This window comes from Zonotrichia albicollis, chromosome 5, assembly GCF_047830755.1.
Source record: "Zonotrichia albicollis isolate bZonAlb1 chromosome 5, bZonAlb1.hap1, whole genome shotgun sequence".
Lineage (NCBI taxonomy): Eukaryota > Metazoa > Chordata > Aves > Passeriformes > Passerellidae > Zonotrichia > Zonotrichia albicollis.
Window position 1 is genome coordinate 58451082 of NC_133823.1, and position 25407 is coordinate 58476488.

General features: G+C 41.1%; 1 protein-coding gene across 2 annotated transcripts in view; it reads right to left on the minus strand.

The window, feature by feature from the left end:
* The window catches only part of PPARGC1A (PPARG coactivator 1 alpha), a 365154-nt gene that overhangs the window by 168144 nt on the left and 171603 nt on the right, over positions 1-25407 (minus strand). Inside the window, exon 1 of one of the 2 annotated variants that reach the window (XM_074541813.1) lies at positions 4886-5093. The exons of the other annotated variant lie outside the window; for it this stretch is intronic. Coding sequence (XP_074397914.1) covers positions 4886-4966 — 81 coding nt within the window. The 5' untranslated portion in view covers positions 4967-5093. Of the gene's footprint in view, positions 1-4885; positions 5094-25407 lie in introns of those variants that run through there. 2 annotated transcript variants of the gene reach the window in all.

Here is a 25407-nt window from a genome sequence, read left to right on the forward strand (position 1 = left end):
CCTTTGCCAGTATCACCTTTGGAAGCATGATGTATATATTTTACATGTATGAAACCAAATAAAGCAACAGCCAAAACAGCAACTGTGGGCAGAACTGATAAAGAATTTCTGGTTTATATGCTTCTGCTCAGATTCTGCCAATCATGTTGTGAAGCCTTCACAATATCCTTTGTCATGGTAACCCATGTGGATGGAGGGGCTGGAAGTCCATCCAGCCCACCCATCCCTGGACCATGGTGCCTGCAGCCATGGACCTTAAGTATCACAACAGGCAATAAAATACACACACTTAATCCAGCAGTATACCTTTTTACAATGATTGTCTTGAAAATTCAATATTCAGTAGAACAATAAAAATTTAAGTTTCAGAAGTTATTGGTCTAAGATAACTGAATCACATACATTCCTCATTTGTGCAAAACCAAAAGAACCCAAACCAACCAAAAATAAACCCTAACAAAGAAAAACAACAACAAAAAAACCCCAAACACATACACAAAAAAAATGTAATCCACTTCACCATTTGAAGGTATTTAGTTTTCACAGCAAACATAGCACAATGGTGCTATTGGGTGTAGTACACCTGAATCTTGCATTCTTTGAGCAAGATTGATTTTCCAGTACTTTCACATCCATTATCATGGAGGAACACAGGGAAGACTTGTGAAATAAGACAAGAAGTAGCAGATTATGTTCCATGCTAGAATCACTGGGTGTTTAATAGCACTGCTTTGGCTACTGCCAACACAGAACAACAGTGCCACCAGCACTACTGCAATCAGGAAAAATAAAAATAAATTTTAAAAAAAGATAAAAGAATCTGCAGGTTCTTTTACTTATGTTTCTATCAACACAGAATGGCATTTATGTCCTCATGAAACAAGGAAGAAGCAAAACACAAAAATTTTGATGGCTTAACATTTTGCATTGTTTTAGTAGATCTGAGAGAGCAAATACTTATGAAACTATTGAATTAGGAACTGGAAATTTTACAAGGTTTAAGAAAGGCTACTCTAGACAGAACAGAAAGTAATATGAAAATTTTACATATTACTTCACAGAGGGATTTCTAAATCTCCCTTTCCAAAACATTCACTCTTCAGCTCTGCCATAGCTTGAAGATGTGAACACACTATGTGGACATGCCCATGCAGATGGACAGATGTACACCTGCACATATAATCCACATACATGTACAGTGATTACCCAGTGTTCTTTTCCAATTAATATTATTTTTATGGACCATACTGGAAAGGAGATGAGAGGTTATTGCGTCTCTTGCACTTTATACCATGTGTTGCTGTGTTGCCAGTCTTCTGAAAGCCTGATAAGTTCTCATTTCAGACAAATTACTCCTTCTCTCCACAAATGTTTATGAGAACTAAAAATTAAATGAAAATGGCAAGAGATGTCTGCTTTTATTATTCCATAGGAAACGATCATCAAACTGCTGAAAGCTCTGAAAAAAAGCCTGTTTTCCATCAACTGCATGCCTATCTTGATGAAAGATCCCAAATTATTCTGGAATGACTTACATCCTTCTTGCCCTGTACCCCTCCTTCTGCAATACAGACAGCATATTTTAGGCCATACAGTAACTCAGCACATCAAGGACAAAGCTTAATGTAAGCTTGAGACAGAGGCCATACTCTGATTGAGCCATCAATTAGGAAGAAAATTGTGGCTTTCAAGATCTCAGTATGTCAGCAGAAGGATTCGTGGCTCTGACAAGTTGTTGGGATCGGCGCACTGCTCCTTTCTCAGAACATTTGGATTACTGTTTGCTCTCAGTTGCAGAAGAAAAATTCGCTTTTAAACCAACTGGAGTTACTCTGTCATCTCAGAGAGCACAACTTTCCCTGGATGGGTAAATGTGAAGGAAAATCCATTTGTTTCTATAAATATGCAGGACTTTTTTCTTTAAATATTGACATCTAGACCCTTATAGATTTCTTAACCTTTAGTCTATCAGCACAGTTGCGGTCACCCAAATATGTGCCTGGTCTGTGGTAAAACTCTGCTAGCTTTGTGACAGCTATAGATCTGTCAGATGTCAGAAGCTGTTCCCAAGGAAACATCAGGGAAAAGGGTTATGGGAAGTGTTGAAAATATGTTCTGAAGGTCTGCTAAGAAGAGCAAGAAAGCCCACCTCTCTCCATGAAAAAAATCAAAAATAGATACAGACCACTATAGCAAAGTCCAAGATGATGAGAACAACAGAAGACAAAAATTTGAAATTCAGTGATAAAAACAGAATTATCATTTTAGCAACATTTGGGTTTTATTCACTGAGGAGAAAACTCTCTTTGTGGAGAGAGAATGGGATCTATTTCCAAACTGTATACCCCCTTGAAAGAAAAACTGTAAGCTTCTTCCTTCTTTTACTAGTAAGCTGATGTTTATTCATGTGCATGGAGCTACCGCACAGACCTCTCACAGCATGACGAGTGTGCTGGCTGAAAGGTATGATAGATGACGACTATCACCAGAATTTTTAAAGCAGGATACTCAAGCTTGGCTGCTTAACCTATATTTAGCCTGCTAAATAAGCGGCCTGATTTTTCAAAGTGCAAAGTGAGAATTGCCATGTCTGTCACTTCCAGAGTGAGACTGGCACGCTGGCCACTCCATGGTGTTTGGCATGTGACACCACAGCCTGCCCCTGACCCCAGGACCGTGCCACAGGTACCCACCACCACACACTCTGACGCACAGGTCTCACATGCTGAAGCCCAAGAAAACTGAAATGTCTGTTGGCTTCCCAGGATACTCAGCACTTCAGAAAACCAGGACACTTATTTAGGAGACTAAATATGGATATAAGACCCTAGTGCTAAAAAAAATTGGCCCATTTAAGAAGAAAGGATGTACGCCATCACCTTGGAGCTCCCCAGCAGACAGGACTGAAGAGAAGCTCTGGCTCTGCAGCACTCACTCTAAAATCAGCTCCTTTCAAGACTGATGCTCTGCCCTACCCTGGGACTTCTGAAGACCTTACAGCGTGAAGAAGCATGGGATGAGTTACAATCAGAGTGAGAATTGGATAACCCTTTCCCAGGGGCCTCACTAACATCTCACTCAGGTGTAACAGAGTTGCAGTCCCTGAGCAAAACATCTACTACAGCTGCCACCCCTGTGCCCCTGCTGAAGGGAAGCTGATCAAGTCAGCATTTCTGCCTGGGAGAGAGAGGGACATTTAAGCACCCATGCAGGGGTAGCAGGGCACATTGTCTCCTAAGAGATAAGGTTCCACTTTTGTCCATCTCACAGCTGTAGGTATGGCACCTACACCACACAAGAGTCCTTCCCTCACGTGCTGCCACCACAACAGGTGCTTCCTGACCCAAAAAGGAGGCAGAACCACCTGACTGGAAACTAATTCTGACCATGGCATGCTTGGTTTGTAGCCAGGTACCCGAGGAAAATTGGTTCCATATTTTCCCCACTCGCTCTTCACTCATCTGACCCAAGAGAAACAGCACAAACCAGGGAAGCAGGACAGATTTCCAGATCATTTAGAGGTGCACATAAGCTAGCTGCAGGTACCTCCAACATGTCAGATCTCTTCCTGCTTTCCCCTCATTGCCTGCAGGTCTTCCCCTCCCTCACCCACTTGTGGAGCCAAATCCTTTGGGGCAGTGGCAGTCTCCCATGCCGTGCCCACACTGTGACCCTCTTCTCTCCTTCACCTCCACACACCTGCTTTCCCAGCTTTATAGAGAAAAGGGATCATTTGGCTTTGATATTCACAACATTCTGATTTTATACTTCATTTTGACAGTGATGCAGAGAGATAATCAGAAAGGTGCCATGACATAAGCCACAAGCAGTACTGCACAGAGTATACTCTCCTCTGAAAATTTATTTGTATTCCCTTCTCTAGAACAAAGTTATAGGAAGGGGAAACTAAATCAGCTTTTCTTCCAGGGTAAGGGAGCACACTTTGTAGCATTTAGACTGCTGCAGTAATTCTTACCAAGCTGAGACTCTTGCACAGCTTCACCTGATAAGAAAAGCTCAAATCACCACTTTTTCTGAATTTGGTATGATGGTATTACCAAAATATAGTAATAAGTAACAACAACAACAACAACAAATCTTTTAAAGCTCCTTGTAAGAAGCAGAAAGGGAAAAAAATCATTTGGTTACACAACTCTTGAATATTGTTGACTGACTAATTAAAATGCAATAGAGCAGAAAAAAGTGCACAGACGATGCTTAGGATGTAATGTAAAGAGCAATCACAACCACTCAGTGGGGCTTAGCAGGTCTGAAACAGTATCTAATTCTGCAAACTCCAGAAAGGTACTGCATAATGTAAACCCTATTGCTCTGCACACTCTAATGAAAAATGCCTGCTTTTGGATTGAATTGCATACACATCTATTGTGAGTCCAGCATGATAAAGAAAACAAGCATTGTGCACTTAAAGATGTTGCCTCATTAAAAGAAGCTGAAAGAAATCCATTGTTACAGTTTCTATGACAGAATTAAGAAACAGGGTGACAGGTGGCCTATTACTATTTTTAAATGGACTAAACTTGCATATATACAGACACAAGGAACATATTTCCTTTGATATTACAGTAGGCACCTGCGACTTGCTATTGCAAGGATCTTTATTAAGCAAATGTGCATTTAGTAATGCCTGCAGATTTATAAAACTATTTACTTGCCCTACAATTTGGGATACATAGCTTTGGAATCTTACAACTATTCTTTCTCAGAAAATAAGAAGATAATGATAACTGCTCTGGTAGGAATATGCTTTCAGGCATTGTTACAAATAAACATACATGTTTTACCTACGCTTACGTTAAAAAGTTCAGAGATTTTAACGCTGAGATTTAATCCACTTGCAAGCACACATCTTTGTATCACTAACCTGCCAGCTAGCTTCCCGTCGCAGCCCTTTTATCCAGCTTTCTTCCAAGTCCTTATTCTCTCTCGTGGATGTTTCATCCATAGCTGATGGAGCTTGCACAAACTCGATTGGCCACTGGCTGTTACACTCTCTTTGTAAGCCTTTACCGAGGCAGCAGCAAGTGCAGTTCGGTGACAGACTGTCATGAAGAAAATGTCACACCACGGGTGGGGGGAAGCTAGGGGGGAGAGGGAATGGGAGGGGAGGGAAAGGGTCGACACGGAGGATCCACACGCGAAAGGATGTGGGGGAGCGTGGCCGCGGTCTGACACGTCCCCGCCGGTCCGGCAAAGGCATCGCTGCAGCCAGGGAGTTCACAGGCTAATGACAGAGGGTTGGTGACATTGTGGAGCAGCCCTAATTAGATGTAAAGTATAGTAGAACTGCTAATACTATCCAAAGCCTTTCCCAAAAGTGTCTTTTTCACGTATTGCAATAATTGTCTCATTTGGTGTCACTATAATTAAGACTGCATTGGGGGGGGGAGTGTGGATTCAAGCGAAGGAAATACAAATAGCTGCTGGGTCTGTTTAAAAGAAAATATTTCAGTGTATCTGTTTGAAAAGTGCTTCCTGAACTGCTCTGCAGCCAATAAACATGAATAATAATACAGGCCATTTTGATAGAAATGGGTTCATTACCATACTGGCTGCTGAGCTCTTTCAGAGCGCAGGTTCAGCAATGCAGAAATGGGTTCAGCAGGACACAAGTATTTCAACCCCAAACCAGAAAAAATTAGTCCCAATGTAAGCTATTTAACAAAAACTGCTTGCACTTGCTCTCTGTGTATCACACCAAGAGATGCCTGCCACATACCCTGAACACAGCCAGGCTCTCCTTATGATGTTCTTTATCATTCCTTCACCCAGCACCACCACACCACCATCTCTCATCAAGAGACAGCTTACTCTCCCCATCAACTCCTTAAAATGCCCTCTAGGATTGTTTTACCAAACTAAAAAAAAAAAAAAAAAACAAACCAAAAACCAAAAAACTCAGAGTTTTTTACTGCTACTTTATTATAGCATTTATCACAGATTCACTGAAAACATTGAGCTCACTGCACATGGAAATCAAGGTTTCAGTCAGTGACAAGGAACAAACTCTTGTTTGGAAATACTGCTTTGGTACAAAAATCAAATATTAATTTTTAATTATGCTTTTAGCTGAAACAACTCTTTCGTGTAGAAAAAAATACACTGTGATAACTTTAAAATTCATAAAGCTTATGACTATTAGGATGAGATTTTCTTTTTAGAGTGTTGATTCTCTGTCATTCACATTGTTTATTTACTAAACAGACAAAAAAATTTGATTAATTTTTAGACTCATATTTTCTCCTGGGGATTTTCATTTGCAGATCCCAGCCATCCTCCCTGGGCTGTGACAGATCTTTGCACAGGGCTGCTGAAATACAAACAATAGCCCCTCCGTCTACACATTTCTTCTAGGCTGCTGGAAAACATTTCCATTTTTATCAGGCTTCACATACACCACTTGTTAAAAATTTGGGGTCTTTCCACAGCTTCACAATGTCTTTTCCATAAAACAAACTGTACCAAACAGTACTTAGCCTATGCTGCTCCACACTGTGGCACCATCCCTGAGCCTTCTTCCTGTAGCTCCAATTTCTCCCCTGTTATTTTCTTTTTCCTCTCCTTTCTCCCGCTAGTTAAACATTCAGAGAAGCTTGGGCAGTGTGGGTTTCTGCTGCATTCAGTGTGACTTTTGGAATTGTGTTACGTACCGGAAGCATGCCTGGACACCAGGTCCTCTTACACATATGGATATTTATTTTTAGATCCAGCAGCACAAGGTAAAGCAGTACAAACACCAGAAGGAGCCAGATGCTTACACAGAGGTAGCATCAGGCTGGCAACAAAAGGGATGCAAAGGGACCTTTCGTTCATATATTATTAGAAATGTGCTGTCTGGGTGAAAAAAACCATTAATTTTACCTAATAAAACAGAGACACCAGGCAAAGACAACCCAAAGCCACTGACCTAGGCCTGGTGGGACCCTGTGCCTAACATGAACCACCCTGTTCAGCAGCAAAATAGTGCTTGATCCACATGAGCAGGGTGACAAAGGGCCCCCAGTACTGCCCATGCCAAAACCTTCCTCCCAGATGATAACAAAATATAACAACACAGATAACAAATCCTTGAGATTTTTAAGAGTGCTGGCATTTGTGAAAGGCAGCATCTAAGCAACAGCTGGTCTTATTTTGGAGAGGTACAATAAAAAAATTAAAAACAAAGCAGGAGGAATTCTTGTCTTACTCTGCATATGGCACAGACAGATGCAAACCAACACACCGACATCCTCATACTGGGCCAGAAGCATAATTCTAAATCTGAGATGGATAGTGCACAGAAAGGGCTGGGTGATAATTGTAAATATTAGCAGTGCTCCCAGTCTAAGCTCCTCTGGACTGCAATGAATTATTTCATGCTTTTCCCTTGTCTTTTTTACCACCATGTAATAGCCAAAATTGCACATGAGCTGAAAGAATATGAAGACGTTTATTGATGGAAATCAAACTACCTTTTTCACCCACAGTGTCTTTGATATGTTAGAGCCTGAAGCAAAGAAAATATAATAAAAACAATATATAGATGAGAACTTCAATTTTTCGCTACGCATGAATCTGTCACTTATTTGCTAGGAATCAAATCTGACTCCACACAGTTAAAGAAGCTCCATACATCATTCTCCATAATCCAGTACCCAGCTCAAATGTACCTTGCTTGAAGTTTATACAACACACTTGATTTTACACTAAACAAAACATCTCCTGATATTACAGCTTTGGGTCTAAAAGACTTTTGCTGCAATTCTATCTCCAATAGTAAGAAACTGTGAGAACAGATTTATCAGAACAAGATGACAGGGATGCTTCAAAAATCCATCCTGAGGATTGGGTTTGACTCTTAACAACAGGCTATTTTTTTTTTTCAGATATCCCCAATTTATCACTGTGATACCACTATACAGCTGGCAGCGGCATGAAGAAACAAAAGTGAGGAAAACATGAAGGTGTTTTTGAATACTGAACTGCTACCCAGGCATATCCTGTTTCTTCAAAACCCTTGAACTGTGAAATGGGCACTGCTTCTGGGCAAGGACTGGCCTCTCACCCTCACACAGCCCTTCCCTGCCTAGCCAGCCAAGCACAGTAGCACCACCTGTGTTGGATATGGTCAGGATGATTCATCTCCACCAACCAAGGTTGCCTGGAGATCTCCAATGGTATAATCAGGAATGAAGCAGGAGAGAATTTGGGTGCCTCCTGGTGATATCACTGCTATAAAGGTCTTTTTTGGAGAACTGAACTCTGCTCTTAGGAGATGCAGCATCATGGCGGATACCAGCAGACTAACTGATACAGTTATTGGAGGGATGCAAGGATAAACACAAGCTCCTTCAAAATCTGTGGTGAGGTCATCTAAGACACAGCACAGAATGGGTTCACAACATTTCAACAGCTTTATTTCAAAGTATTATGTTCTCCTCGCAGTCCTAAATATGCCCTCCTTTCATTTCCATTCCCTAACCAAACATTGCACTCTGATCTCTGTTACCAGTTCCACATGAATTAAACCCTGAACTCTACTACCTGGTATGTATGAAGATCTTGCTACAGTTTTGCTTTCCTGCCACGTGTAACCATTGCAGCCTTGCAATAACCCTCATTTCTGAGTTATCTCATCAGAGGATGATGGAGTGAACTTGTGAAGTTACTAAGGGATCCCTGGGATCCCTCAGTGCAGAACATCTCCATCCATTTCTGCCTCTTGAGTCACAAGTTTTCAGCATGTTGTCAATGCCAGACTCGTGGCTGGCACCTTAATTCATGGAGACATGAGATTTAAACTAAAGAGACCCCTCTAGCACTTTCTAGGAAACTGAGGAGGAAGAACTGATAAATGTCTTCAAGTATAATTCAGATCAAGGAGCATTGCATGGTAATATATGAAAGGGAAAAATCCTGAAGTACATCTTAACTTTTAACTATACAGTGGTTTGTGAGGGCAAAATGTAAGTTGTCCCTGAACTAAATCCAAGCCATAGCTACATAATTTCCTCCACAGCCCATATTAAAAATACTCACACAGTGCTCTTACTCATCAGCCAGGCTACCCTTAAGATGTCTGCAGAACGGCCCAGACCCAGTAAAGAGCATTCCACAGGGAACTGTTGTCAAACTTGCAGTACTCAGGTTATGTCCCAAACAGAGCAGGGACAATTTCTGATGATGATATTCATCTCAACTGAATTGTGGAATGTAAATGCCACCTGTCCATACCTGATTAAGGTCTCTTTACTAAAGGTGAGAAAACAAAGGGACCTGTGGAGAGCAGGTCACCCAACTTTAGCTCAGGCTGATATAAATCATCACCCCCATGGACATGTCTTTGCCAACAGTGGGAGAAACTGAGGGGACTCCAAGACCTGCACACCAAATGCCCAAATGGCCCAGTTGGTGCAGTAGAATCCCCAGCTCTTGGCTCCATGCACAGTTGGTATCTTTGTGGATAGAGTTTACAGTCACTTTGTCTCTCTAAATACCATGCCCACGTACTGTGCAGTGCATATGGCCAAGACCAAGCCACAAACACACTTACAAAAGTGTGCAACACCTTTTTTGGCTGCCAGTGCAAAGCACAGCATTGTGTGAGGGCTGCTATGGGAAAATGAACTCCATCTCAGCCAGATCCAATACAGAACCTCCTAAGAACTCGGAGATCTACAGATCCCACTTTCCTCCTGGCCCCTGCTACAAAAGGACTCCAGCATCTTCTCCCACATATTTGAGATCATACAAAGCTCATATCTCACTCCCAAACTTAAAACTTAGCTTAGAAAATACCAGTGAGATAGGAGACTTGATTCATTCCCCTTCAGTGAAACTTGGGCTCATGAAATCCCTTGATCACTTCTAGAAGTATAGGTTAGACAATTAACCCCAGCAGAGGTTTCGGGTGCCTGTTGCTGAAGGCAACTCCCTCCTGATGGAGCCCCTGCATGCTGCTGCAGCTGCAGAAGTGCAGCACCTGGCAAGGTGAGGGTGTGACAGATCAGCACAGCTTAGACCTACCTGTTCTCACATGTATTGCTGCATGTGCCGCCTAAATTGATTACCTGTTGACAAGCTAAAAATAAAGTTGCCATCAGAGCATCACACTGTGTGGCATTCCACAGGCTGACAAAGAGCTGCATTTTCCCTACCTTAACCTAAGTGTCCTTCGAGTAGAGGAGCTTGCTTTGTCTGCTAACCACTCAAGGAGGAGCTTCTTTCTCTGTCTTGCCTATCTTGCAACTTTCAAGCTGCTGCCTGAAAGAATTACTCATTTGTTAGTGCCAGACTGTCATCTCTTTGAAAGCAGAGCCATGGAATCTTAACAGACTGGATGTACATGGCCGTTAAATTTATTAGTTAAGAAAAACAGCAAATGACAAGTGAATAAAGCACTCCTTGGGACATTCGGACTACAGATTTTGTATAAATCAATACCAAGTGTTATAAAATGTCAGAAAATACCAAATGAGGAGAAGGGAATCAATAGATACCTTCTGGATTAAATGAGTGATGAATATTCTTTACCAACAAAAATAAACTACAAAAACCCCTATGCTAAAGCATTATCCAGCCTCTTATTGAAACCCCAATGGAAGTTAAATCAGGGATAAGGATGAAAACTCTGTCCTTAAACAGCACCACTGAGGAAAAGGGGGACAGAAAGAAGGAACAAGAAGAGAACAACTAAATTACATTGACACAAGTTGAAAATGAAATATTGAGTCAAACATGTTCCTATTCATCCTGAATTCCCTTCATTTTGCTGAGCTTGAGTCACAAAGACAGTGGCCATCTGATTGTAATGTGTCTGCTCAACACTCTGACTCTGATTCCAATACCTGATTTCTGACGTCCATACAATATTATAGTCCTGAACAGGTTAATGATTTTATAGATATTTTGCCTTTGTGGTTCTGGATGACACCTCTGTCGCAGGCTCTGGAGCCCAGCTGCTGTAGCATCTTAGGCCAGCCGCCCAATGGAAACCCTGTGTAGCATCCTAGGTCAGGCACGCAATGGAAACCCTGCTGTACAGTCAGAATAGTAAAATAGAAAACAGAAGACTTGGGTTCACACACAAAGGTTTTTTTATCATCTGTAAGTCTGCCCTCAACACACGGCATCACTTCATCAAGGTACAAATTTCTGCTTCTAACAGGCCCCTGTTTACAAAAGCCCTGTGTCACACACAAATCATGACCTGCCATGAATGAATGCATTAACTTTTTCTTTTAATAGTGGAAGTAGAATGCATGCAGAAAAAATCTGGTATTACATATAATGGAAATACATATGTCTTCCAGACTCCTGCTGAAGACTATATTACTACATACTCCTCACTCCACTTTGCAGAAGTAGGTCAAAGAAGGTCAGTGAAAATAGAACATGGAAAATCCCTCCTATGAAAATTGTCAGAAAAGAAAAGGTTGTTTTTTTCATTTTAGTTTCAGGAAGAAAAATTATTAGCACCCAACATGATACAATTTTCTAGAGAAGGCAATGGTAAAAGGAGTGGATCCATTCTTTCTGATTGTCAAAAGAAGGCAAGGACATAGAACAAAAGTCAAAGGTGGCAGATTCAAATAAACAAAATCAAAGGTTTTTTTCAGAAGTATCTAATTAGAGATTGGAACTCAATACTGAAAGTAGTGCCTGAGGGAAAGAATGTAGCAACTTTCCACAAGTGTTAATGCAACTATAATACTAAGCAATTCAAACAACACAGACACCACTAACAAAGGTATATTCTTCACAATACATGCCAGCCTAGAAAGCTGAAGGTTCACATCAGGAGCAATGCAGGATGACATGTCTGACCACCCTGATGATCACCCAACCCTTGTCCATCCTTGGCTGAAAACAGCTGCTGCTGGCCCAAGCTCCATCTACTCCAGGTGTACGAGAGGGCTGAAGAGGTGTTGGAATCCCCCTGGCCGTACAGATGAACCCTGGATGCTGTTGCTTTACTGGGTAGGCAGCTATTGTACTTGATGTAGGCTGCCCTGGAGATGTGTGCTCAGGGTGTTCTCAGGCTTGACAGCTTTATCGAATTTATAATCCTCAGTGCAAAGGGACCGAAAGGTAAACATCAATCTCATTTCTCTGCATCCTTCTCACCTAAACACCTATTCATTATCAGCCACTTAAATATTTCTGACCTGCAAGCAAGACAGGTCCCAAAATCTCAGGTATGGCCAAAAGTAGCTGAACAAGTCCATGCAATTGCCTTCAAGCTCATGATTCTGTTCTGGTAAGACTCGAAGGACTCTGTAAGAAACAGCAGAGCTAATGTGAGCAACTCTCCCACTCCAGGGAGCAGACGGCAATGTTTTCAATTAGTGAAGAGAGAAACCCTTCATCATCTGAGGGGAACAGGAGCATGGGCATCTATCACACTGCAGTGGGCTTTGGGAGATCTGCCTTCCTTTGCCTGGGCAGATGGATCAAGCCAAAGATGCTGCCTCATTTCTCAGTAAATCAGAACCAGCAGAGAGAATACAAAAGAGGATGCTGGCACATATTTCTGCATTGAGAACGCTTATCAGCATTTCTCATAGAAGTCTAGCAAAGCAGATTTGTCATCAAGATTTAGGAGAGGCTGACCAAATGCAGGAGCATTCAACTCCCCATTCCTGCCATCCTAGCACAGCCACAGATTCCAGCCAATGCAGCAAAATGTTCTTCATTTCACTCTGCCTTTTCCTGACCTTTCTAAGGAGATCTCTTCTGTCACTGAAAGAATTTCTGGACAATGTTAATACTTCCTACTGCACAGGGTTTGTATGGCAGGGTTTTGGAAGTGGAGGGGCAACAGGTGTGGCTGCCATGAAAAGCAGACAGAAGCTTCCCCCATGTCAGCTGGTTCCAGGATGGACCTGCTGCTGGCCAAAGCCAAGCCCCTCAGCAATGATGGTACCACCTTTCGGATAACATGGTTAAAAGGGAACAAACACTCCTACGCAATTGATGCCTAATCTTTTAATACATTTTTCATATATTTGTCGCTTTGTAGATTTCTAAAACATGGATGTAACTCCCAATACTTTTCCTACCCCTTTTCCCCTACATTCCAGAAGAATAAACTAGTCTTCTAACACATATTATTCTACATTTCTGAAATATTATTTAGTCTTGCCTCTTTAGTCAAGGACATCTTATTTTCTTTTACCTTGCATCCTAGGCATAATAAATATGGGGCTAGAAACTCAGAGGGAGTGCCTCCAAATGGGGCAGAACCAAAAGGGGGGATTACTTAACTAACTACTCTTCTATTAGACACTATTGTCAAATATGCTAATTTGTTAAACTTATAAAATTGTATAAGTCCTGTATCATGTGTGTATTTTGCCATATTTGCACCTGGAGGCCTCCAATTAAAGACCTGCTTTTACATTACTTCCTATATTAATATTGTGTCAAAAGCATCTTGTTTTGTTTCTAGATTTTGAAAGGCATCACAACAATGACCAGAAGAACCTGTTGGAGGAGCAGCCCTGCAGACACCCAGGTGACTGAAGAAGGAGGGCAGGGAGGCACCTGAGCAGAGATTCTCCTGCAGCCCAAGGTCCAGAGCACAGTGAGAAAGGATGTGCCCCTGCAGCCCATGGAGCTCCACAGTGGAGCAGAGATCCACCTGCAGCCCATGGAGCACCCCATGCCAGAGAAGGTGCAAAGAGTCTGTGATCCTGTGAAAAGCCCAGGATGGAGCAGGCTCCTGGCAGGACCTGTGGAACAGTAGAGAAGTTCACACTGGAGCGAGTTTGCTGATAGGACCTTTTGCCCCTTGGCCATCCATGCAGGAACAGCCTGTTCCTGAAGGATTGCACCCTGGGGAAGGAACCCACACTGGAGCAGTTAGTGTGAACTTGAAGAAGGTCACAGAAGACTGTTCCCCATAGGAGGGACCCCATGCTGGAGCAGGGGAAGAGCAAGAAAAGGAGGAAGCAACAGAGCTGACATGTGATGAACTGACCACAACCACCCTCATACCCCATCTCCCTGTGACTGAGAGGAGAAGGGTTATATTTCCTCTCTCAGTTCAGCTGAGAAGGGGGATGATGGAGGAGCTTGGTAGGCACCTGGCATCCAGTCAACCCGCCAAGATTACAGCTGGCTTCACACACTTGCTCTCTAAATCCCCTGTGACACTATTCCAGTGCTGCACATATAGTAGCCCAAATCCTTTGCTGAAGCCTCCTTATTCCTCCTAAAGCACCTACAGGGAGACTTTTGCAGATGATTCCTGAGCAGCTGGAATAAGAGACCTATTTTGTGCAAGCTCTACCTGTTGTTTGTTATTGTAAAAAGCCTTCTCAGTGGAAGCTGAACTGAAAGCACGCCAGCTCACTGGTGCTGCTTGCTATTTCAGGCAGTGTCATGAGCCATACAGTCTGCTGGTATTTGTGCTTCAGTTTCACTGCATGACTCCAGCCACTCAGGATCTTTATGAAAGTAATACATTCCAACCTAATCTACAACTAAATTAATGTCAGAAGTAAGACAGTGCCCAAGTGATCAATAAGTGGAATTTTCCCTACAGAAATATTAGAAGCAACTCACATCAATAAGCCTCAAATTTATGGGGCAATTCAGCTCTTCCATTTACAGCTTGAATAACTGGCCTTTGTATAAGATATTACATTACTAAATAATGTGAGCTAAAAGGAGCTTCTCTGGTGCAGTCCCTGCCCTGCAGCACCCACAGATTTCAGGGGCCAATTTCAGCAGATGTAGTGAGGGACCTGAGGTGTCCTCCTGAACCACACCCCTTTCAAAACCAACACAAAATTATTTCTAAATGCATTATAGGCAACTAAATGCATTATACTCAGACCCACTTCTGGATTTAAACAAAGAATGTTGATGCTGAGACCTTTGAAAGATGAATGAATGACAGTAACTTTGATCTTACAACCATCTATATGGTCATCTTTAAAATGATGTATCAGAGACAATATCCTCTTGAATATTCTTGTTCTTATCAAGGGAGTCATATAAAACTAATCTACAAGAAGAATGGTGTCTATGAGAAAAGAGCAATCCTTCACTAGAACAACTAACAGCATTCTATAATTTCTAATTTTTATGATTGATTTTGTACAAATTAGAAGACCTGATAGAACACCTGAGTGCAAGGATTTGCTTGGCCAAAAGTAAGAAAGTACAGAAAAACCCTTCAGGGCTTTTTTTCCCCTTTATAATTTTAGGTCATGCAGATACTGAAAAGAGAGAAAACAAGCTGAAAATGCTATGGCATGCCATTAATTACAAACCCCCACACCCAAATAAACAAAACCCCACATACAGTTCTCTAAATCCTTCCTATGAAGTTCCTGTTCCCTCTTGCAAACCTAACAAGCATGCTGCTCAGATTTAACAAGTAAATAATTATTGACTGTAGTGAAGAGCAGCATAGGTTGGTGTGCTTGGTGCTCAGTGGAAGCCCTCTAGGCTGACACTCCAAGGGCAACAAGCAAACACAGCTAAGGAGGACAACCCCTCCTCAACCACCCTGCAACTGCCATGGTATCCATGGGGAAAAGGGCTGGGAGTTTTCCAAAAAATGCTCTTCAATCTGTAAGAGTTTTATTTTCCTGGAGGCAAATACTAATTTATCATCACTAGCCAAGAATTCCAGCTTTATTTTTACTAGATCCACCTATTCTGTTTCATTCTCTGGGGTAGGTTCACCATTTTCTGCTACATCTCTCTGGAGATCATAAAGTTTCATGGGAACCACAGTACAGCTATTTTCTCCTCTTCCCCAAACAGTTGGCTGAACTTAAGACTCCTTAAATTCTCTGAAAATTAGTCTTCAAAATAAAATTTAATAGTAACTAAGGAAGGTGTTTGACTCCAACACCATGGCTTTCTGCTTTAGGAAACTTCAGGAGCTCAGTAAGGTCACCAGTGGCTGTTTTTCATTTCCCATTTATTAAAGGGCAACAACTGCTGTGCCATGCTAAAGGCAGAGATTTGTCTTTCACACATTCTATTCTTCTTTCTCGTTTAATATGCTGCTTTTATTTAGGCATTATAATAAAAAGCAGGCAGTCCTGCAAACTAATCATCTTCAGTTGCTCCACCTGATCAATGCTGATGCGGTGAACTTCCAAGTGTCTTCGGATTAATTTCTCACACACCATCACGGACACTTGAGCAACAAATGGCCTGCTCTATTCTTGATAATAGAAGATTAGTAATGCTAAAGCATACAGAACAGAGGAAGGGAAAATGGTAGAAAATTTCCAAGCCCTAGCTTGGGTCAAATCTTGAGGCAAGTTTCCTAGTGAAAGGTGTAAGTTCCTGCAGCCTTTGTGTATGGCTGCAGGAGACACCCACACTTTGTGAAAAGGAAAGAGAACAAAAATCAAATTCATTGTCATTTTACTCTCATGTCCTATTTAGAGAGGAACTGGAATGAAATTTGCCTACTTTTCTTTCTGAAGTAGGCCTCTGTGCAAGCACTGCCAGCACATGTCCATGTGACACCAGCCCTCAGCGTGATGACTATTGTGGCAGTGTCAGGGTCTGTCAGGAATTTGGCCGCAATTGAAAATTACTCCTTTTTTACTTATTTGAGGATGCAAATGCTCAAAAAAAAAAAAAAAAAGAAAAAGGAATCCTGACTTGTCCCTTTTCCATCAAAGGGTTATTGTGAAATCCAGCCAGCAGTACACAAACTTTAACTAGTGCTTGTGATTTCTTTGCCTCTTCTTTCACTGCAAGACATGTAAAAACAAGTGTCCATAACAGTAGTATTCATCTTAATCACATAAAGCTTTCCTTGGCTCAACATGAATGTGTCTGGAGTCTTCTATCTTTAGTATAGCCCAACCTTATATTGTAGTCCTATTAAGAACTATTATAAAAGACAAGTTTTAAAATTACAGTTTTAATGATAGAAGGCTGGACTAACAATCCTCATGTCAAGGAAGTTACCAGGATTATGCCAAATGTCAGAGGATAAAAATTCTGAAGACAATGGCAATATACACGGATTTGAGTGAGATTGCTTTGATTTCTTAATTCACCTAAATCAGATATGCTGCTTATTTACAGCTAGAGGTAACCCCTAAGGTGCTTGCCACCCTGTCTTTCTCCATTAGCCATCAGGTCTTCTCTTTCACCTTGCAAGTGGAAGTCACTAAAACAAACTGTCTTCTACTTTAGGCATCAGGAGTGGCTCAGATCTTCAGCCTCACACAGAGTTTTGTTCTCTAAAGGTTCTTATGGATAGGAACCTCTTATGCTAAAACCTTTTTCAGGACATTGCCTGGATTTGTTATAAAGCAGTATTGCTTTTATATACATATATATATATATATATATATATATGAGAAATAGATATGTTTCTATAGATAAGCTCTTTCTAATATGCTTACTTTTCTTCTGGAGATGTTTATCACCCTGTGTGGCTTCAGGAACGCTGGGAATCCATCAGGACAAGAGTGTGAAGGTAAGCACGCCTCAAATATGGGGTACCAGTGTCTTAAGTAAGGCTTCTTCATTTTTGTTTGTCACAGGAGAGTCAGCACTGGTCAATCTAGATGGTAAGCCAGGTAAGCAGGCTGGCAAAGTGAAAAGATTAAGTATTTTTTATCACCAGTGCAACATGGAGAATGCATGTGGAGTGCAGAGGGAGAAGAGAGGATGAAACCTTGCCCTAGCTCCCTCTTCACAGAGCACAAGGCAGCTGCATTTCAGGCGGAGGAAAGAAGACTTAGATTGTGTATTCCACATGTTCCAACAACCCTCAAACCCATGACTTTAATCTCCTTAAGGCATCAGTACAACATCATCTTCCTTGTTGTCCTTCATCTATGTGAATCTGAGCAGATAAGACACTTTTAAAAAAAAGCCAGGGGATGCTCATCAACTCCTCACTTTTATCTCCTCCTCTCATTTCCTTCTTTATTTGAAATACTCAATTTTGTTTTGTCTGAGTGAACTTGTGCTTACCTTCTAGGCCTGTTCCTTTTGTCCTCTTTTTTTTGGTCCCCTTTCCTGCAAAGGCAGCAGGCATGCAGCTGAGAGCACACACACATGTGCATACTGACAGCAAAGTGGCCTCACTGAGCTGGGCAGCACTTTCTGGTCCTGCTCCAGGGAAAGCATGTCAGCTGTACCTGGGCTTCTGGCACAATGACAGTATCAGACATAACCAGCCACCTCCTATGGCCTCACTGCAAACATCCTTTACTGCTGACACTAACCCGCTGAACCATTCCCTGAAGTCCATTTTCTTTACACTTTCTTTTACTTCTATGTCCCTTTCAGCCTCCTCATCTCTCTTTATCCTTATAGCCACATATCCTCCCTCCCCCATCTTCTCCCCAAAACTTCTCAAAATAAAACAGGTAAAAGAAGAAAACTAACAAAAAAATGAAGGTAGTTTTGATCTACTTTCTAAAAAACATCAATTTATTTGTTTTGCCTGCATGCTTTCCTGCCATCCCCTCCCAGTCTGCCCTGTCTGTTTAAACAGAACACTTTTTAGCAGAGATTACTTATGAATTCCTATCATTGCAAGGAATAATTCAGTAGGGTCATCATTTCAGACATGGTTTGTAGTTGATTTTTGTATTTGCTGCACTTAGATGATACTATGTCCACTGCAACTATAAGGAGAAGATTAAAAGGCACAACTACAGCAAATGGGTGGAGAAAGGATGAGAAAAATGGATAGGCAGCATCTAGTTCAACTACTAGATTTTTATAAATCCTTTGAAAGTAAGTATTTGACCCACAGAAAATCCCTGGAATTATTCACTCATCACCTGATAAATAACTAGGATTATAATAATTATGTGACTATCATAAAGTTATCCCTCAGCATCTAATGGACTCTAAACAACCCTCAGGTGGCATACTGGGGAAGAAAAACCTACAAAGAGAGCAGGTGTGCTGCTTTTGGGATTCACTGAACTGATCCAACCTTCTTGGTAAGCTACTGTCCGTACCCAGCTTCTATCATAAACCACAAAAAGCACATTCAGAGGTGCTAGGGTGCCAACAGAGATACCCCACCAGGGGAATGGCTGCACAAAGAACTATGAGCAGAAGAATGGATGTTTCATTACTGAAGAGCCCTGCAGGTACTCACACTTTAGCACCAGGCTGAGCACAGGATGCCTGAGTGGCCCAGCCCCAGTGCTGTGTGTGTGCAGTGCTGGCTGGACAGACTCACAGCCCCAGTGCCGTGTGTGCAGGGCTGGCTGGACAGACTCACAGCCCCAGTGCAGCTGTGTGCAGTTCTGTGTGTGCAGTGCTGTGTGTGCACACTCACAGCCCCAGTGCCGTGTGTGCAGTGCTGGCTGGACAGACTCACAGCCCTGTGTGATCACGGCCAGCAGGGACTGCGCTGCCAGGGCACCTGGTGAGCACCAGCCCAAGGAGCTTTGGCAGCTGTGCAGCAGCAGTGACAGGGACCAGCAGCAGCAGGGGAACTACCTAACTGCTGGCATCTGGTTTGTGGCACAGCACAGGACCGGCTGGAGGGCAGCAGGAACACGGGGATTTGATTTTATCCTGAGCTGCTCAAGCTCCTGGGAGGGAACGGCAGCAGCGCCAGCCTGGGGAAGGATCCTGCCCACACAGAGCGACTTTCTCCCGAGACTGACAATTCAGTGACTCTCCTTTTGTTCTCATTTACTTGCAAATAACGGTTTCCTTGCACGCCTACCAAACAATATTTACGCAGGACTGGATATATAGCTCTCATTAGAGCAAATGCTACTACCTAAATAGGGCTATTTGTGACTCTGCACCTCTAGTTTCACTCATCCCTGGTTTGAAGTGCACTAAAAGCACATTATTACTGCTTAAGATGCAAACTACTATGCTGAAAAATATCACGTTTTACCTTCAGTGAAGGAAGTTAAAAATTAATGGTTAGTTGAAACTAAGGTGAAGAGTAAACAGAAACTCCTTGTGACCATGTGCAAGCTATTCCCAATCTATAATGAGGTTATACTTACTACATAGATTAATTACTCTTTTTCTTCTATCTTAATTTATTTTATGCTTTAGGAAACCAACATGCCCACTAACCACTCTGTATGTGATAAAGAAACACAATAAAAGCAATTTCTCTCCTAACCCCCCCCAAAAAACATTCTCAGTAATGCTTTTTTGAATCCACCATACCTTTTCCTAATGAGGTTTCAGTATGCCATAAATAACACTAATGAGACTTTGTCTTGCCCATGTAATATATTTCCTTAATATAGCTTTAGATTTTCTTATGTTACATGGAAAACTAACAGTCATGGAAAGAAATGTCCTCCAACAGCACATTAAAACCAAAAGTAGAATTAAATATAAATGAATTTGGTAATTTAATTGCACTATTGTCATTTTTAAAAATTTAGAAGAAAAGTAATGGTTCAATTTTTTCTATTGGTAAATAATAAAAGTGCTGAGGGAATCGGATAATAATTAAATAAACATTATAGTGACTATACATGATACAAAGATACCTTTTATTGCCAGGTAAATTCTGGGCTAATGAAGATGGAGTTCAAAGAATTTAGCTTTGCAAGCTGAAGCACCAGTCCTGCAAGTGTTGTGCAAGCAGTCCTGGGTAAAAGATATAAGATTTGACCCCAGTTTTACAGAGCTTACAGTTGAAGTGCCTATTTCCAGCCTCTAAAATGCAGATGCCTTAAATATCATCTGCAAAATTCAGCCTGCTAAGCAGAGGTTTACATTGAAACAATCTTTTAGGTTGACAAGCAGTATGTATTTATGCCATCTGCTGCTCCCATCATTCCCATACAAGCAGACCAACATTTTCTGGGTTGATTTTTTTCTCCTCTAAAAATAAGAGCTCACGGGGTTTTGCCCCTAAAAAAAGACAAAGTGCATTACTGCAGAAAAATTGAATTTTTATTTGGGGCAGTATAAATTCGAAGTCTATTCTCTTTTCAAATATAAACACATCTGTCACCTGTTTTCCCTCAGAAAGCATTACAGGACTTGTGCAAAATTTTCAGTGGAAAAGAACTAGCAAACCAAATTACAGAATAAGCATCTGAACAAATGATTAAACCAGGATGGAACTATATGGCTAAAGATTAGTGATAAAATTACTTACATACTTCAGGAAGGGAAAGAGATTCATGCAAACATGAGCCTATTCATCTCATTTTACTAGCATGTAAGGCTTTAGAACAATTCTTTCATGAAGGAATACCTGAAAGAGGTGTAAACAAATGGCAAATGGCATAAAAATCAAAGATTTATCAAGAGAAGACTAAACCTAACTAATCACTTCCTTTGGTGTGATTAATTCTCAAAAGAGTATAATGACCTTATCTCTCTGGGCTCCAGAAAAGCAGTTTTTATGTGTATGGGAAACACTTAGTTGAAACAGAAAAGATGAATTTAAGACAGTAACTGTAAGGAAAACAAGAGAAAAAGGGAAGGGCAAGAAGACACACACATGGCTGGGGCAAGGCCTTCTCTGGGAGCCCAAGCACAGCTTCAACTTCTGGCTCCTGAGAGAGATACAAACCTCACTAGGTGCAGAAAAAGATTTTTAAGAGAATGCTAATATGCAGAAAATAAATGTTTTCTCAAAGTAATGGAATTCTCCTAGACTGAGACACACTTAATGTGAGCTGATTCTTCTTTTTATATGCAAGAGAGTTTTTCTGCTTTTTCCTAGCTAAATCTGTTGATTGAACAAAAGAATATTAATCCTCCACACAAATGTTGCCTCATTTCTTTGGCTTTCCCAGTTTAGTCTGTGTTAAACAGCAAAACCCCAACTGTTTATGGCACACCTATGTGGTCTATTTTAATGAGTATGCATAAAAGACCCCTGCAAGGTCTTGCTTTTGCACATCTCCTGAAAATTCAGGAAGTTTTATGAAATCACAACAAAATGTTGGGACATCAAGCTCTGAAAGTTTCATGTTTCTTTCTAAACTTCTCTAGTGCCTGAGCTCACATTCCACAGTTTTGAACCAAGAGCCTTGTCAGATAAGTGTGTTTTTCCCAGTGTTTTTTCTCAAGAAAGAAAATTACTCCTGACAAATCCTCGTGAATGCTTGCTCAAAATCACATTTTATTTCTACAGGTACAGGCAAGAATCACGTTATCAGAAAAATCCCACAAAATTGCAAAACATGGGTCAAAATAGAGCTATGCTGTTCTCAGAAGAACTTTTTACCCCCTTTAAGACCTTAAGCAGACAAAGCTATATCTGTAATATGAACTGCATTTTTTTCAAGACTCAGCAGTCTGGTGCCAGTGGGTGCTTCCAGCTAAGAAAGAGGGATTTTGTGATCATAAAGTCACAGTAAAATACTGAATTTACCCCATAAGACCAGCTTGCAATCCATGAAATCAAGTAAGAGAGAGAAGACAATGCTAAGGGCAGCTAAGAGAAATGACAAAGGGAACAAGGCTGATCAATATTAGGATTTTGATTCTAGCTCTAGATTGATAGAGAGATCATTCCCTCTTGTCCCTTTCTGGCAGGCAATATTAGCAGAAGTGATGTCAAATATTGTCATTTCATATCCAGACAATTGGCATTACTGCCTCATTCTCAAAGCATCATCTTGGAGAGGCATGCCTGGACATACATTGGGCCACAAATCCAACAGGACTTCTCTGAACTGAGAGATGCAGCTGCACTTTGTCAAACTATTTTGACTCACTTCCAGTTGGAATCAGACTCAGGATAATGGTCCTTGTACTTCATCGAGATTATTTATGATGCATCCCTTTTTATTTTCCCCCACAAGATATTGTCTTTGAGTTATTTTTTATTTTTGCATCACTGCTGTCTTTCAAAGAGCGACTTCTGAAAAAAGATTAATGAGCATTACTACTCACTTTGCTGGAACTGGGTTGCTACAGTTTAGCTACACCCAGACTCAGGGCACCCCAATAACATCAGCAACGTGGAAGAAATTAGCCTCCATATGCATTTAACTTATCAAACCAGAGAGTTTGATATTCCTGGTAAAAATGCATCTTCTCTTCTGCAAGGACTGGACTATGCTGGTATAAAATGTCCATAAGGGACCCTCTTAACCTGGGGCTCTACACAGCAGAGAAACTTGTACCAATATACAAGGTTCAAATACCAAAGGGGCACTGAAGACCACAGAAATCCAGAATAAGTGTTGTTTTTCATTGGCTGATGCTTACAATAGTCCAAGTGCTCAGAAGTTAAAGGTCCTCTTTACACTTTCAAGACTACATAGTTCTGCAGCTGTGTTCACATCTTAAATTCAAACCAAGCCTGTTCCAAACCATGCTGCTCCAGCAGTCTGTGCTGAAAACCAAACAGCAGACCAGCCCTCATCATCAGAACCCAACATCCACAGCACCTGGGGATTTTAGCCCTGTCTAGGACATGGCTTTCTGCTAAACCTGCACCTCCCAGGGCAAGTGCCTTGGAGTTTGACCTGCCTTTGCACACTCACCCTAGACACACCACTTATCTGAAAACTGGCAAAAATCTCTTTCCCAGTTCAGAGGCTGATACTGCTTCAGCAACCACTGACAAATATGAGGTTTGGCAATAACAGAACTCTGCCCCCACAAACACACACAGTTTCATGCGGGAGATTAAATGGAAGTACTGCCAACATAGCATGTTTTCATTCAGTTGTTTCCTAACATGCCAGGAATATTGTCTCCTAATACAGACAATAGCCACTTGATGTACAAATATCCAAGATGCACAAGAAAGTCATATTTATCCTGCCCTTGGTAGAAGATGTCTCTTGTGTAGCAGCAGTGATGGCCTATCAGGAGCAAAACCTTCTACAGTCAGTGTGTGTCTTTGTCAGGCACTCATTTATGAAGAATTTAATTGCGTGCTGCTTCAACTTAAATAGATGCATACAGTACATATTTTAATTTAAGTGTCATAAAATCTTTTAGGCTAGCTTTAGTCTCAGAACAGGATCATTAGATAATACTTTCTTCAGTAAAGATTATGGTAGATTTATTTCTGCAGCAGTATTTGTGGGCATGCCCTCCCTATATTTTTGACCATCAGATATTCCTTTTCCTGAAAGAAAAAAATCTGTTGCAAAATGTTTTCAGAAGACCCCTTAGCTCATCGCTGTAATATCTCCAATACAAATAAGACATTACCTATGACACCGAATTTAATGCATCCACAAATGTGATAACATACTAACGTTCTCGTGCCAGACTCTGGGCAAATTTAGGAGGAGTCCTGCAGATTCACTGAAAAAAGAACAGACAGTGCTGCACTTCCAGAATTTTAACAACCGGTTTATTCTTCTGCTTTTGCACTCAACCGTCTGTTATTTCAGACAAACATGAGGATCTAAAATTACTTACATCCTTAAAACAAAATGCTTTAGGAAGTTGAAGAAGAAACAACCATATTGAGAAGATAAATAACCATATTGAGAGAAGTGCAGAGAAGAGCAGCTCCAGAGTGCAGAACTAGCTTTGGTTTGGTCACCAGTCACCACAGAATCCAAACACCATCTGAGAGTAGGAAATCCTCTGAATCCATGTAAACTTAAGGGAAATCTCCTGAGACTGTTCTTGTGCTATTGCTTACATTACTCTGCTTCCATTTTTCTTAGAAATATCATGAATAAAGTCTTCTTCAAGGTGCTGAGTGATCCAAGGCAACAACAGAAATCCTGGCAAGTATATGGGGGTTAAAAGGGAACAAAACCAGGTATTTTAGCATTTTGCATGAAAGTTTAGAAAAGTCCTAGCATCAAATTTTGCGTATTCTCTTTTTTTATTATTTATACAATTTCTTCCTTTCCACCAATGGTTCCAGATAAGGCATTATACTGTAAAGATACCAATACAGTCTTCAGTTTTTTGTCAGATGTCTCACAGCTTTATGATTTTGGAGAAGATGAAAAATTTACAGTGTCCATCTCTCATTTAAGCAGTTTCATATAAGCACAATATATACATAATCCACCAAACTGATGGCAGGATTTTTAAGGTCCAGATTTTGAGCCACATCTGGTATTCACATCTTCAAGAAAATTTAAATCAGCGCATCTCTAGTATTTCTGCTGGGTGTGCTTGTGACACATTGCAAACATGCCCTTATCTGAATGTGAAATGCCTGTTATCTGGTAGACAACGTGTATTTTATCATCTTGGATCAGAGCCTGCTCTGTGAAGTAGAACCCCCATTTTGTAAGAGCACATTTCTGCTTCCTACAGATAAGAAGAGAGAAATCACGAATTATGTTTTTTCCTGTGCTCTGGCAAGTAGCTCCGTTGCCTCTTAATGGTTCTCCACACAGAAACCAACAGGCAGGACTAATGCTTGGGATTTTTATTACCAAAGGCAAAAGAAGACGGAAAAATTGTAGAAGAGAATCAGGTTGTGGGGACAAGAAAGACTTATAACCAGAGGCCATT